A 16,979-nucleotide genomic window follows, 5' to 3' on the forward strand; every position below is an offset into this window, starting at 1 on the left:
TTTAAAGAGGTCCCACTTAAGCCAACGTTTGTGCTACACCCAGAGAAATGCATATTTTGTCTTTTCTCAAGGAGATAACAAGTTAATGTTTACATCCCTAACCTATATAAACCATATCTCTTAACATAAGTGGTTTAGAGCTTTAGAAAACCTTGAATTCTGTCTTTGGATTAAAAAAAAAAAGTCTATGTAAAATAAGCTCTTTTGCCATGACTCACATGACACCTAAAAGAATAATCATGGTAATTATATATCAGAAATGGAGAAGTGATAATTACAAAAATGGAATATTCAAGACTACCACTTGGCTAGCCAGCACAGGCATAAACTTTTATATTTCCCCTTGGGTGCACATATGAAAGAAGCACAGAGTGGAGAAGAGACAAAACACAATTATCAGGACCTAGGGACTTGCTTTTTTTTTTTTTAACTGCACAAAGGAAGAGGGTGGATGACAGCAGCTGGAAGCTTCTCCTCTTGCTCTTTGCAAAATATAGGAAAACGTTGCCTCTTATGCACTTAATTTCATTCAGAAACAATGGCACGGCTCATCTAGTCCAGTGTGCTTTCCTCCTTTCCTCCTCTACTAACCTGACTTCCTAGTTGGCCAACTGCCTTATCATCTCAAGAGTTTGTTCCAGAAACAGCAGAGGGCTCTTTCTTTCATTTTCTTTCTTTCCTTTTTTTTTTTTCTTTTTCTTTTTGAATTCTGGACTTCTGAGTGGTGGTATATTGAGAAACTGGACCATCTCAGCTCAGCAAAGGCTGTAGTTCTATAGGTGAAATAGCAGAAAAACAAGTATTTCCCTTTTCTGCCTTAGTCTATTGTAAAACCTCCATAGTTCCAAATACAGGCAAAATAATAGTTGCAATAACAGCTAAAGATGAAATAATAGTAGGCCTGTAAGGGGCAAACATGCTGGAGATAGTTCAGGTGTTGAGTCAAGAGCAATAATCCCAACTCCCTTTTCTCTCCCAACTACTGTGAACCACGTACAAAGAACAAAACAACACAAAACAACAAAACAAACAAAAAAAAACAGTTGATTTTTCATAGAACGCTTAGGCAATCTTCATTTTAAAATCTGAACATAGTTTTGTGGATGCAGAAGGAATGGGTTGAAGCCATTGCTTCCAAAGATGTTGGTATGAATATGTGTGTATGTACAACACATCCTCAACACACACACACCACATCCCTAAGTTGTGTAAGGCATAAACGGCTATAACATGAGTTTTTAATGGAGTGTTCATAAGATGTTTAAAAGAGATATGGAATAAGTACAACTTCCAAAAAAAATTTTTTTTTTGAGACAGAGTCTCACTCTGTCACCCAAGCTAGAGTACAGTGGCCTAATCTCTGTGATGGCAGTGGCCTAATCTCTGTCACCCAAGCTAGAGTCCACTGCAGCCTTGAACTGAGAGCAAGTGATCCCTGCATCTCAGCCTCCTAAGTAGCTGGGACTACAGGGGCATGCCATGATGACCAGCTCATCTTTTATTTATTTGTAGAGACAGGGTATCACTACAATGACCAGGCTGGTCTTAAACTCCTGGCCTCAAGCAATCCTCTCACCTCAGCCTCTCAAAGTACTGAGATTACAGACATGAGCCACTCTGTGCCTAACCAAACTTTTTTTTTCATTAAGTATATAATTAAGCATTCTATATACTTTGATTTATTCCTCTTAATCTCCATTCCTTTAGTCATCACTTCTGCTAAAATGAAAGCAAGATAAAAGTAAGAAACATTTTCACGTTATTGCAGGCAAGTGTAAAAGGCAACTTTGTACAAAACTTGTTACAACAAAGGTAAAAATAGTATGCATGCATAAAGGAATACTAATTAATAAAACACTTTCTGATTAGGAGGAAGGGCTAATTTTCCATTTGAAACATGTATTCATTCCCATAAAAGGTTTTTCAAAATATGCCCCACAGAGGTAGTTCTGAAGGATTTATCACATGTGACAAAAGAAAAGGATTCTGTAGTGAAATAAGTTTGGGAATCGGTGACTTCAAGTTTGGCAGGATTCTTCATTCAGCACTTCTCCAGAGTCTTTAATATCCTAACATGAATCCTGAGTTTCCAGGAGTATAAAATTGAATTATCATAACCTGAATTTATTTGACCACAGAAACTCTTATGAAAGAAGAAGCATTTTGTGAAACCGACGTTCTCCAGAGTACATTTTGGGAAAATACTGCTTTTTCGAATATGCACATAAAATATATGCACTTTTCCAAAAAGAGGGGGTTAGTACATAGCAAAGAGCACTTCATCATGACCCTTCTTACAGAGCTCTCTAAGCCCAGTGGCTCTCAAACTTTCATGTGCACATGAATCAGCAAAGGATCATGTTAAATGTAAATCCCAGTTTCATAAGTCTTAATAGGGCCTGAGAGTCTGCATTTCTAACAAGTCCCCAGGTGATGCTGATGCTGCTATTCTACAAACCACTCTGTGTAGCAAAGAACTAGAACAAATTTGTCTGCAAGAGCTGCAACTGTCCAGAGCTGTCTAGAGTGCTATGCTGTTTGGTAATTCTTTATCTAAGAAGTAATGAGTGTGTGGATAGGGCTTACCAATAAAACCTGTTGGGTGTGATGCGTTCATGCATGAGTTGCCACCGTCTTCCAAAATCCATGGAGCTGTAGAGCTGCAAAACAATGAAGTGAGGAGAATGTAAGTCTCAAAGAACCACTGCTGAGCATGAATACAGATGTTTTCCCTGCACCATCCCAACACCAGAGTGCCCGACACACCCAAGTAGGCCTTTATTTTATCCAGATAAAAAGGTAGGAAGGTAGGAATATGACTGTGCCATCCTTATCATGGTATCTTCTAGCATTAAGTAGGTTCTCAATATACATCCAATCATCTGATATTTTTGAGCAGAGTATAAATCCACATCTGATGGCCATCACTGTCTCCATTAGGAGTAAATAAAATTATGTCTTCTTTTTTCTTCAAATTCCATGTAGTCTCTGGCTTCAATTAAATCAATTCAGCAACACTTATTTAAAAACTATTTATTATACAATTCTTACATATAGGACACTCTGAGACTCATGAAGTCAAGGAGAGGCAAATTCTGTGCTCCCAGGAAAAATGAGACATACATATAAAAATGATCATCAGCTGATATAGGAGCCAATATTACACACAAAATATTGTGCTTTTCCTTTCATTTCTCACTGCTCCTATAGATCATCTAAATGAAATGGAGCTCTTCAATGTCACCAAAAAGACCAGGCTCATTTACACTCCTATGTTTTTGCAAGATAGCAAGGCTAGGCCACTTTTAGTATTATTCCATGTTCGCTTATTTTTTGAATGTAGAGTCTGACCCCTTTATAAGACCTTAGGGATAGGCCAGCATCCCTATAAGTGATTAACTAGGAGTATTGGGCATATTTTCAATTGAATGTCTGGAAGTAAAATATCTGATTCTAACTGCCAATGAAATAATAATAATAATGATAAAAATAATAATTCTACCATGTTGTTCTTTCATATATATTTGAGCCTTACAACAATCCTGAAAGGAAGGTAGGGCAGTTATTACTAACTTAAATCCCTGCTCTTAAGCATTCGGCAATCTGCCTAGGCAGAGTTAATTACTGCTTCCACAGTGCCACCACTGTATTTACTGTCTGCCTCTAAGAAGCTGTTCATAGTAATCCATTGCTGGTTGGCATGTCTCTCCCCTGCTAGACTGAGTCATAAGGGGGCAGGGATCATGCCTTAGTCACCTTTATATATCAGTGGTTTTACAATGTCATGTGAGAACATAAACACCTCTAGCAGGTGAGAACATAAACCTATTTCACAATTAAGAAAACTTAATCTTGGAGAAGGTAAGTTTTGGTCAAAGAAACTAGGATTTCAGTTTTCTGATGCCTGGCTCAAGTCTTCTTCCATGGAATCATGATCCAAGTTTATCACGAGAATTCCACCATCCTTATGTTTTACCCAAAAACTTTTACAGATGGAACATTGAGGAAGTGAGAGTGGCTCTCAAGTTTATAGAAATTGGACAACATGAAGTAGATGCCTGTGATTACATCCCTAATATCTGCTCTCCTATAGGGCTGTTGTTTCCAGCATACCACACTTGGATAACTTTGCCATCTGGAAAGTTCTAAGTTGGTAATCTTAGAAATCATACAGAAATAATTCTTTGAAAAACTTCTGGTAATCTCAAAAGTTTTGTGGGGCTCAGAAAAGTTTGACTCATTTCAATTTAATTCAGCAAATATTTATTGAACAATGGAGCCATAAAACTATTTTTGTCTAGTAGAGACAGTTTTATATATGCATATACACACACATATAATTATATATGTTCATATGTAGGTATATATGTATATATAGTTATATATGTAGGTATATATGTATATGTAGTTATATATGTACATATAGCTATATGTATAAATCTAGTTTTGTGTGTATGTGTGTGTGTATATATTTAACCTCAAAATAGCCTGTAATGTTGTCAGATATACACAGCTGACTAGTTGCTGTGTTATGGGTTTGAGTTGCATTTGGTTATAAAACAATCTTGTTGGGAAAAGTGTAGGGGAAAAGACCTCTTCCCACACACACATTGAGACAGATCCCAATTGGTCTATGATCCTGTTTGCAAGAAAGAGATTCTGTTGGTTGAGTGCCTAAAGAGAAAGGTGGGATGGCCTTCAGATTATATCAGCTTAGCTAGCATTGCTAACCAACTGTTGCAAGCTCTGAAAATAAAAGATCCTGAACCCATTATATATATACACACACATATATATTTATATATTTTTATATATATCCTAATTTATAGGTGAAGGTACTGATGCTTGGTGCTACAAAGTGACTACATCAACTATACAGAAAATATATGCATGATTTGGCTGATCACAAGTTTCTAGTATACCATACTGACTTTAGAGTAACTCTCACAGTATTCATCTAAACTGGGCTCTCAATCCATGAGTAAGTACTAACTACAATATATGTTCAATTATGCATGCAAGAAATATCTCACCACCCTCTAGTCACTTTCTTTATTCACTAATTTGGTGAATAAAACACTACAAAGCTCTACAACCACTAAATTACATAGTACACAAAACCCCATTCAGTTGTTTAGGAAGCAAACAGAGTAGCCTCTCCCTGATCTTCACATACACTTACAGATACACCACGTCAAAGGGAAAATTGGGGCAAGGGCTACAGCTCTAGAGGTTGACAGATGGGAAAGATTAACCGGGGTAGAAATTAAACAATGAGGCCTCCTGGAAAAACATGTTTTGAGCCAGGTCTTGAGACAACAGGAGCAAAGGTGCCAATATGGCCTATTGTTCGAGGTTAGCTCTACGAGCACCTTTAAGAAAAAGAAGGGATGTGATGACTGTTGTTAGCCAAAAGTGGGGGAGACTGTCTGTCTGTCCTTCCATCTCCCTTTCTCTCTTTCTATCCCACTGCCCATCTATTTGTGGATATTTCTATATCTATCTATATGTATATTTATGTTGAGAAGTGGGGAAAAGGAACAGGTTTTTAAAGACCAGACCATCCCATTGGGAAGAATATATCCATATATTTTATTGCAAAGACTAAGTTTTTCATGTAGCGTTTTAAAAAATGGATCACTGACCTTCCTATGGCAGGTACCTGAGGGACAGACACTTAGACTTCAGACATATTTTCCAATTAAATAGAAAAGAGACTTCAGATGGAACCTTCTATAACACAAAGTTCAAAATCTGCCAGCCCTGATTCCAGACATAGCAGAGTACCAAATTATTTCAACAAAACCCAACATGACTGTGTCTTCCTCGACTGCAAACTCTTAAAACAGACCAGGTAAAAGCCATGAGGGTCCCACTGACACTGTTAAAGAGTCTCCATCCTCCAGGAAAATCATCAGTTCTATCATGGACGATTCGGTGGTGGCAGAGCTCTTGCTGGGTCACCCTTGAGAGCAGCATGGCTCCTGTGCTCTCACGCTCTTTCTAACATAAAGAGAGCGAGAACCTGGGCACAGTGGCTCACACCTGTAATCCCAGTACTTTGGAAGGCCAAGATAGGCAGATCCCGAGGTCAGGAAATCAAGACCATCCTGGCCAACATGGTGAACCCCCATTTCTACCAAAAATACAAAAATTAGCTGGGCGTGGCAGCAGGCGCCTGTAGTCCCAGCTACTCAGGAGGCTGAGGCAGGAGAATTGCTTGAACCTGGGAGGCGGAGGCTGCAGTGAGCCAAGATCAAGCCACTGCACTCCAGCCTGGATGACAGAGCAGGACTCCATCTCAAAAAAAAAAAAATACAGAGAGAGTGAGAGAGCCACTGCTGATCTCCTCATTCAGGCCTGTTTCACCTCCTGCCTCCCCTATCTCTGGTTTTGCTTTTTCAGCTCTTCAGTTTGACTGATGGAAAAAAAATTAAATTGAATTATCTGCCTGGAGGCTGACTGAGATGAACAGAAAGAGCAGGGTCCTATTCATTAAGGGCTTTGAGTTAGCTGCCTTGTCTCTCAATCAGCAGTAAGTTGCTGAGTCTGAAACATATTTTATTCTACCATGAATTGGATCTCAAAGACCTCTCCACTTATACATCTACTTCTTTATTTAATCACTTATTCATTCACTAAAAGTGTGTCAAACAACTACTATGCTCTAGGAACTGAACTAAGAGCTGGGGTCACAAAGGTCAAAAATGTCACTATCAGTGGAAACAGAAATGCATGCAATTATACTGCCATGCAAAGTATGCCTTGATATTGATATTAGTTATCTCTGCAACAGCAAGACTGTGGACAATTAGTATGTTCTTCTTTTCGTCCTCTAGATTTCTTTAAATTATTATAAATAAATATTACTTTTGTAATTACAAAATTATAGATCTAACATTAAAATGGAAACAAAATACATATGTCAACATTTAACAGTAAATTTTAGAAGATTAAGGATATTAAAATGTTCATGACATTATTAATTTAAAAATGTTATAAAACATGTATTTACTAATATTGATGTTAAAGTATTACAAAAACTTGAAACATATTAGAAGGCAATATGCCAAAATATTAGCAGTGGTCATCTCTGAATTGTGACATTATGGGTAATTTACATATGTTTGAAGTTTCCACCATTTTTAGATGTTTCAACAATATGTATTATATTTCAACAGTAACTTAAGCCTACATTTTATTCTATTTATATTTTTGTGACAGTAAATTTCTAATTACAATGTGTATATTATATTTATCTCTCAAACTACGTTTTAAAAGGCCATGAATTAATTCTATTTTTTCATGAGAAAACTGGAATTAGAGCAATAGTGAACTTTCCAAAAATAGGAAAATGTCCCAGAAATTATCATGGTTAGACAGGCAATGCATCAGCTCACAGAATGTTTATACAGTCCTGCATGGCTTCAAACCAACATATTTCATGCAACATTAAAATAACGTGTGTTTTCCAAACAATAAGCTTCTTTAAAAACATTCCTTGTTTATATAGTTACACAAATGAGGCCATGTTCTCTTCCATAACCTGCCACATCATAGCCTCTCCCAGCAAAGATGTCCCTCCTGGACATTACCAGAGACCAATCAAGATCCTCTCCTTTCCCTTTTTTCCACTATATGTCATGGCCACATATCTCTTAACAAGCACAAATTCAGCAGTAACAAATACAGAATGAGGACTAAATGAATCACTGGAACAGCTGGAAAATATGAAAGAACATACTCTTTTCCTTATTGATTCCGTTATTAGTTCCCTAATTACATCGGCCTGCCAGAGAAAAGCATCTGATAGCTGAAGAACTAAAGAGGCAATTTAATCAATAGAATATTCCACAGGAAGAACAAAAGACTGTGCCCGGAAAGTCCAAGTTCAATGAATAATATGAGAACATACGAGAATCATAGGCATTGTTATGGGGTGAATTTGTGTTCCCTCAAGAAAGATATACTAAAGTCTCAGCCCCCAGCATCTCAGAATGTGACCTTACTTGGAAATAACTTCTTTGCAGATGTAATCAAGTTAAAATGAGGGTGTTAGGGTGGGCCCTAATCCAATATGACTGGTGTCCTCATAAGGAGAAATGTAGGCTCATGAGTAGACAGGCAGGCAGGGAATCCTATGTAAAGACACACAAGGAGAATGCCATGAGAAGATGGAGGATTAGAGTGACCTATCTACAAGCCAAGGATGGCTTAAGACATGTTTTCTAAACCAGCAACCACCAGAAGCTAGAAAAAGCAAGGAAGGTTTCCCCTACGTGTTTCAGAGGGAGCATAGCCCCCACCTGCCAACATCTTGATTTTGGAATTCCAGCCTCCAGAACTGTGAGACAATATATTTCTGTTGCTTGAAGTCACCGAGTTCATGGGGCTTTGTCACAGCAGCTCTAGGAAACTAACATGGGCCTCTCACACCCCCTGCCAGGACTAGGCAGTCTGGAGAGAGACAGCAATGACAGAGATGCTACATTTCTCTGTGGCTTCCCTGTCACCACCTAGGCATTTAGTTGTAAGGCCAGATTTTCACATCTGTGGCTGGAAGTTAAACCCTCATTTGTCTACATTTCTTTGTCCTGTGCGTTTTCATCATGCCTCCACTCCCAGGACACTTTCTAAGAAATGTGAATTTATAATGATCACATGAGGGTGACCAGACTTAGTCAGAAGAGGCAACAAAATGTGGCTTTATGGAATCTTTCGGTGTTCAGGTGAATTTCTCTTAAGCCAGCATATCTCCCAGGTAGAGGTGAACGGATGGGGCGAAATAAACTCTCCTCATAGGAAAGTTAAACTTAACGTATAACTGTGCTGACTCTTTACTCAAAACTTGTGGAGTTTAGGTAGCATTCTGCTGTATTGTGCTCGTGATGGTCTTTTGTCTTTCAAATAAAATGAGGCTGGTTCTCTTAGAAATGAGGTATCTGCCTCTCTTTCCCTGGAGGCACAAGTGTAGAGTAGGAAAGCTTGGCTGGGCTATATGGAGCTGCAGGGAGAATCCCTTAGTTTGTGGTGGCATTTGTAATAGACAGGAAAGAAACCAGAGTCTCATAGCAGCAGGGAGTCCTTTCCAACCTGCGTCTTCAGTTCCTCCCTCAGAAAGTCTCCAACGGATACTGATAACTGGTGGGAACATTTCTAAGCTCTGGGTACACAGTCAAGAGCTTCTATCTCCAGCCGCCACCTGACCTCAGGTGATCCGCCAGCCTTAGCTTCCGAAAGTGCTGGGTTTACAGGTATGAGCCACTGCTCCCAGCCGGTTTCATATTAATTAAGCACCCAGCATGTGTAAGGCTCAGTGCCAAAGTGTGATGATACAAAGGTGAATAGCACAAGGTTCCCTGATCTCCAGAAACTCAAAACTTAGATGGGAAGACACACACATCAACAGGTAAGTGCAGCACAGTGAGGCCCGTGCCAGCGGAGGTAAAAGAGCACTGAGACTCAAAGGAAGGAGTGATCAGTTCTGCTAGGCTGGGCACAGGTCCATGAGCTGAGTCAGGATGGAGGACCCGGAGTTGGCCTGAAGGATATGTCCTTCCCCAAAAATTGTGGCTAAGAAAGGTGAAAAATTCTAGTCATTAGGAAAGAGTTTGGAAACCTAATAGAAACATTATCTCATCTTCCTACAAAAGTACCATTCACTTGGCCCTGAATCAGTGTGCATTGGTCTAACTGCCACATCTTAAAGAGAAACAGAGCAGAAGTGGAAAAGGATCCAAATGAGGTCATGTAAAGGATTCAAGCAGAAGGGAAAGAGACAACTCCACAAGAATGTGGATGTTAAGTACAAAATGAGGACTTTAAAATGAGCTGTGAGAGCGAAGTCTATAAAAACAGAACAATGTAGGTAGGTGCACACTTGGTTTTCAAATTTCAACACATCTCCCCTTGAAGCCTGAAAAAGGCAATATTATAGCACCAAAAATGAAAAAGTACTTTTCAAGCAAATTCACAAAAATTACTATAAGAACTTGATGGCCGGGTGCGGTAGCTCACACCAGTAATCCCAGCACTTTGGGAGACCGAGGTGGGTGGATCACAAGGTCAGGAGTTCAAGACCAGCCTGGTCAACGTGGAGAAACCCCGTCTCTACTAAAAATACAAAAATTAGCCAGGCCTGGTGGCAGGCACCTGTAGTCCCAGTTACTCGGGAGGCTGAGGCAGGAGAATCACTTGAACCCGGGAGGCAGAGTTTGCAGTGAGCCAAGATCACACCAGTGCACTCCAGCCTGGGCGACAGAGCCGGACTCCATCTCAAAAAACAAACAAACAAAAAAAAAAACTTGGTGAGAAGGGCAGGGTATTTTATTAACAATAGCAAAACAAAACAAAATTTAAAAAGACAGTTTAAGACTCACAGCTTCCCAAAGTTTTCCATCAAAGTATCTCCAAAGCCAAATGAATACAGCATCCCCCAGGGAATCTGGAGACTTGATCTTAAACACATGGGCAAATATGTTTAGTTCTCTAATAATTCTCATCTTAAAATTCCATGGATATCTTATAATCTGTTCTATACTGTACCTATGCTCAGAATACATTTCTTCATAAATCTTCAATTAAAGCAGACCCTCCAGAAAAACACTGTGTCTATCATACTCCCTTTTTACCGCTGTCACCCAAGGGTGTGTTTTTGAGCCCCAGTTCGAGGAGGATGGAGCCAGTGACAACAAGATCGCTGACACGTGATTAGGAAGCAGTGATATCCTCATGATAGGGAGCAGGTGCTAATGCTTGGGTTGACTCATTTAATTGTCTCAAGTGTGTTTTGTGTGGGGTGCCTACAAGAGGGGACTGTGGTCATTCCTTAGTGCCTATGGCAATTAGAATCCTAGACTTGAATATGAAGAGATACTGTATGGGCAGGGTTTCCATTTAAGTCTCGTTAATTATACGAACAAGGGGGAGGGAAAGAAACATGGAGTCTTGGGCAGTGTCATACTTGCAAGAAAGCAATTCTAGCAGACTCTGTCAGGTAACATGGCAGCCTTATTTTTGCCATGGCTTTGTATGATTCTTCAGGCTTATCCTTCTGACTTTGCTTCCAATTTCTTAAGACACTTGTATCTTTGGATGATTAAACCTTCTGTTTCCCAAGTCAGTGCCCTCCTCTCTGGAAGCCGTGCTTATGCCCTTCAAGATCCATTTGAGATCATAGATGAGGCTTGCCCCATATACCCCATGAAACAGAAAGATTTCCTCCAGTCAAGCATGCAGAAACTGGCTTATATTGACACTGATGTTTACCCTCTGTCAAATGAGTGACACCATGCTCATCTCCCACCTGCCTTTTCCTTCAGGATTTTCCCCTCCCTGACTTATTTTCCAAGTTCCAGCCACATTGGTTCCCATTTAGTTTCTCAAACACGCCATGAACTCTCTAGTCTCAGGGTTTTTGCACATGCTACTCCCTCTATCTAGAACACTCTTCTTCCACTTGGACTTCTTCCTCTTTCCATTTGTGTGTACTGAACTCCTACTCACACGTCAGGCATCATCGGAAATAACACTTCCTAAAGGAAGTCCTCTTTGGTCACTTCCCACCCCAGACAGCACCAGGTCCACTGTCATCTGCTCTCATGGCTCTCCACTCTCTTATTCCACAACATTCATCAAAGCATGAAAATATACTTGTACAATTTCATAATCAATGTATATCTTCCTTTCTAGATAATGGAAATTCCTTCTTTAATAACCCCAAGGGCTTAACACTGTGCCAGGTATGGGGAGAGCAGATGTTCAATGAATATTTGCCAAATGAACACATGAGTATCCCTTTTCAGATCTTTGGGTCTGTTCTTTCCACCTGAAAAAAATCCTCCTTCCTTTTCCAAATTTGTATAAATTCTATCCTTCTCTCAAAATTAGTTCTAATTCTCTGTTTTCCATGAAGCCATCCTTGGCCAAAACAGGTAAGAGTATGATACCAAAAATTATGAACTACTTCCAAAAATTATAAAACTCATAGGAAGTCGGTGAGGAAGAAACAGTATCCTATAAACACCATCTCTCTTTTTTCATATTTAATGTCAGTGTGCAACTAGCTTCTAATAACAGGCTTCTCTTACAGCTCTCTAATTGTTTCTATGTAACTCATCCAAACATCAACCAACTCATTCATTCACTTATGCATCAAAACTCCAGGCGGTCTCTTCAAGTAGGTTAGAAGTTTCTAGATGAGAGGAATCCCATCTGAAATCTTAATCTCCCCACAGAAACTGCCACTGGGCTGTTTAATAACATAGGATCAGAGAACCATAAGCCTGGCCTTGGAGAAAATCTAGACAGTTCTTTTCACACATGGAGACTCTAAAACTCAGAGAACCTAAGAGACTTGCCTACGGTCACACGGCTAGTCAGCTGTAGAGTTGGAATTCGAACATAGGGGCCCTGACTTCACTCAGTGCTCTTTTTACTATACCATAGTATCTTTTATGTTACCTACTTGCTATTGAAAGAAAAACAAATTAATATAACCTCACAGGAATAATGTCTCATTTGAGTATGCCGTACATGAATGACAGTGTACCTTGAATTTATCTACCACCTTTATTTACAAATCATTTCCACAATTCATTTTTTCCTCTTTATACTGAGGAGTATTTTCTGAGCTAATAGTCACATAAGACAACCTTACAATTTACACAGTATTTACTGAAGTCCGTTCTTTTGTCTCCACAGTCCAATTCCCTCAACCATTTTCCTCTACAATCAGATTCTATTCATTTTACATGTTGCAATTCAGAAATGTCTCATATTAAGCCATACCCTTTGAACAAAACACTGATATTCCTCTATAAGCTGACAGGCCCACATTCCTGCCCCACCCTCTACCTGTGTTTTCTCTTTCTCTACAGGTTTTAGTTTCACATCACATCCTATTGTTAACATCCACTTTACTGCCTGCTGTCCTGGCCTCCTCATTGTGTTCAATTTGTGCTTAATTATTTTCCAGGTTCAGTTCCTTCCCAAAGGCCTAAATCTAAAAAAGGTGAGAAGAACTTAAATCTCTTAGTTTTAGGTCATTTATTTAATTTAAATTACTATTTTTAAGTATCAAAATAATAATAGCTACCTTCAACGTGAAGAAATGAAAACCTTGCTATTCCTACCACATGAAATGCTGTTTGAAACATAATTCCAGGGGGACATTTAAATATCCTCATAATTTTAGTATTAGTAGCAGCTCAGAAAATCTAAGAGTTCATTTAAATTTGAAATATTATAGGAAAAAAACTTGTACTTCAAAGGCTATTCTTTCAGAGGAGTAAAAAAGGAAAGAGACTCACATATATGGAGTGTTTTCCCTGACAGGCATTTCTATATATGTTGCCGTGGTTAACTGGCACAAAATACATACTGATGGTGATTTCTGCTCACACTTCCTGAAGGAGGACATTGAGGTTCCAAGGGTGTTAGGAACTTGCTCAAAATCTCAAAGTAAATTTAGGATATCTGATTCTAAAACCAATGCTCATCCCAAAATCCTTGGCTGCCACTGAGAGACGTTTTCTTTTTCTTTCTTTCTTTCTTTCTTTTTTTTTTTTTTTTGAGATAGAGTTTTGCTCTTGTTGCACAGGCTGGAGGGCAGTGGCGCACTCTTGGCTCACTGCAACCTCTGCCTTCCAGTTTCAAATGATTCTCCTGCCTCAGCCTCCCAAGTAGCTGGGATTACAGGAGCCTGCCACCATACCCGGCTAATTTTGTATTTTTAGTAGAGATGGGGTTTCTCCATGTTGGTCAGGCTGGTCTTGAACTCCTGACCTCAAGTGATCTGCCCACCTCGGCCTCCCAAAGTGCTGGGATTACAGGTGTGAGCCACTGCACCAGGCCCTGAGAAACATTCAAAACCATATGCCAGGGAAAATCTGTAGAAACTTGGATTAGTTGGTAGAGAAGACTGAACAATGAGGAAAGACGTTTATAACTGTTCTCAGGTGTAGGCAAAGGTTGGGAGGACCATGAGACATTCTTCCATGTAGCATTGGAGGGCAGAAGCAGAAACAACAGGTGAAATCTAGGCAGAAGCAAATGGTGGCTTGGTGTAAGAAATAATATCCTCTTGGTAAGAATTCCCTGAGGCTGGAAGGAGCTGCCTCACACAGCAGCAAGTTCTCCAGGGAGTAATGTGATGTGTTTCACCAGAAGATGGATGAACACTTTGATTAAGGGAAAATTATCAGGAAATTAAAGTATTAGCTAGGGTTTAAAACAATGAATTCTTAGGTTCCTTTAGATATATATTTTTTGATTATATATCTCAGCCTCCAGAGTAGCTGGGATTACAGGCACCCGCTACCATCCCCAGCTAATTTTTTTATGTGCTTTTAGTAGAGATGTGGGTTTACCATGTTGACCAGGCTGGTCTCAAACTCCTGACCTCAGGTGATCTGCCCACCTCGGCCTCCCAAAGTGCTCGGATTACAGGCATGAGTCACTGTACATGGCCAAACATACATGTTTTAAAGGTACTTGAATGTTGTAGAAAAGGCCCAGGACTCTGCATAACAGTCTTTGGTGGATTCGTTCAGCCTCCCTGTATCTAAGACCTTTGTAAAAAGGATCCTCAGGCCAGCTGCAGTGGCTCACACCTGTAATCCCAACACTTTGGGAGGCTGAAGTGGGCAGATCACCTGAGGTCAGGAGTTCAAGACCAGCCTGACCAACATGGTGAAACCTCATCTCTACTAGAAACACAAAAATTAGCTGGGCATGGTGGCGCATGCCTGTAATCCCAGCTACTTGGGAGGCTGAGGCAGGAGAATCACTTTAACCCAGGAGGCAGAGGTTGCAGTAAGCCAAGATCGCACCATTGCACTCCAGCCCGGGCAACAAGAGCAAAGCTCCACCTCACAAAAAAAAAAAAAAACGATCTTCAGCATCTTCTTTGGAGAGCTAGGATTTCTTTCCTCACTCCCTAAGTCTAGATTGTCCTTGTTCCTTGTTTTGGCATCAGAATTCAATGTAAATGACAGTTTCCCAGTTTTGTGCAGGAGTCTTGGACACTTCCAATCTCTCAAAACGTTGTGACCATTAGGTGAGCACAGCCCTGCTAGCCTGCTGGAGGTAAGAGACCATATGGAAGAGAATCCAGACATCCCAGCTGAGACCATCTCAGACCAGCATGCAGCCAACCTACCCAAATGTAAAAGAGAGCCCAGCCAAGATCAGCAGAACTATCTACTCAACCACAGTTAACAATAAGCACAGAAGTGAATCTAGCTGAGACCAGAAACATCACCCATATATGTGTGAGCAATAATGAATGTTTACTGTTTTAAAATCATTAAGGTTTGGGGGAGTTGGTTACATAGCATTAACTAGCTGATAACAGAGTCAGATCCAACTCCTAGCTTCAGCAATGAACTAACCGGGCTGTTTTAAAGAAGACTTTAAATTCCTTAATCTCAGTCTTATGTAAGTAGGGTGAAGGGCTCCCTCCAGAATAGCAGCTTTCAAATTTCAAAGTTATCCAGATACCTTTTTAAAAATGTACATTCCAGTATCCCCTCCAGAAAATCCAATTCAGTGGGTCAGGAATAAAACCCAGATGTCTGCATTTTAACAAGCTCCCAGATGATTTTAATGCAAATGGGGAAGAAGGGAGAAACTCTGTTCAGGCAATTCTTGAGGAAGCTTGGACATTTATGACTAAGTTCATCCCTCTGTCTTCAGCTAACCTCTACCCCTATATCAAATGGGGGATGACAATTAGCTGAGTATTTGAAGCTTCTTAAAGAAGGGAGTGTCATAAGCTTCTTCTAGGACTCATTAAAGAAGAGTACCTTGGCCTTAAGACAGAGATCTTTTGACTCCTGGGAGCCCACTCCCAGCTCCATCAGAGAAGTCATGGCTTTGACAAAGGAGATTGGAAGACTGTTTCCACTCAAAACCATTCCAACTGCCAGTGCTGGAAGACAATTAGACAGCCGAAAGCACAGCCTCAGCTAAAATGCAGAGTAACAGCTGGACTGTATTCCCTGAAAGTACAATTCATTTATTAGACAGATAATTAGGTTTCCCTCTAGATATAAAAGGGATATGGTCTGTGCATTAAGCAAAGAAGATTTACTGAGACCAGCCAATTCCTACCCAAAGCTCTCCAACCATGCTTGTTCTTGGATTTTAAAATGGGGTGAGAAAGAAACTAGGGTGGGGGCAGGAAGACAGCATCGGCTTTGAGACTCGTCTACCCATGGCTTTAATGATCCAAATCAGTGGTTCTCAACTCTGCATTAGAGTTACCTGGGAGTTGTAAATTATATTGATACCTGGGTCCCACCCCCCAAAATTAAATCAGAATCTCTGGGAATAGAACACCTGGTCAGAGATAGTTTTAAAGTTCCCCAGGTGATTCTAATGCAGAAGCAGGGTTGAGTAGCCTTGATCCAAAGCAGAGGTTGGCCAACTATGACCCACCTGTTTTTGTAAAGATAGTTTGATTGGAACATAGCCACACCTTCATTAGAGGTGGGTTGTTGTGATAGAGATCTGATGGCCAATAAAGCCTAAAATATTCACTTATCCAGTCCTTTACAGAAAAAGTTTGCTGACCCCTGCTCTTAGGTACCAATCTTGAGAACTTGTTAAGGGCTGCTGACAGTGGAACTTTATCCTGGGTGCCTCCTGGCTTGGTTTTGCATCTCTTTGACCTCTAACACCAGGAGCCCAAAGCACATAAAAACAGTAAGAACTAATGTCTAAGAAATACTTCTTATGTGTCAGTTTCTAGGTTAAGTGGTTGCATCATCCCGGTTAATCCCCACAACCACCCCGTGGAGGATGTTTGATTATCCTCATTTTATGGTACAAAAAAATAAAGCTTTGGAGAGGATTAAGTCCAAATACACAGACTAAGTGTGGAAGTCGGATTCAAACTAGGCTGTTTGATTTCAAGGCCCATGTGCTCAAACACCACACCCACCAAGATTCACTAGGTGGATATATGCAGTGCCTGA

The 16,979-nt window shown here is 40.1% G+C and overlaps 1 protein-coding gene across 1 annotated transcript in view; it reads right to left on the bottom strand.

Annotated features, from left to right (window-relative positions):
* Window positions 1-16,979, bottom strand: part of SORCS3 (sortilin related VPS10 domain containing receptor 3) — a 616,841-nt gene that overhangs the window by 221,990 nt on the left and 377,872 nt on the right. Inside the window, exon 5 of the mRNA XM_033183483.1 lies at window positions 2,587-2,660. Coding sequence (XP_033039374.1) covers window positions 2,587-2,660 — 74 coding nt within the window. The remainder of the gene's footprint in view (window positions 1-2,586; window positions 2,661-16,979) is intronic.

The sequence above is a fragment of the Trachypithecus francoisi genome, unplaced genomic scaffold (assembly GCF_009764315.1).
Source record: "Trachypithecus francoisi isolate TF-2019V2 unplaced genomic scaffold, Tfra_2.0 Contig01579, whole genome shotgun sequence".
In the NCBI taxonomy this organism is placed as follows: domain Eukaryota; kingdom Metazoa; phylum Chordata; class Mammalia; order Primates; family Cercopithecidae; genus Trachypithecus; species Trachypithecus francoisi.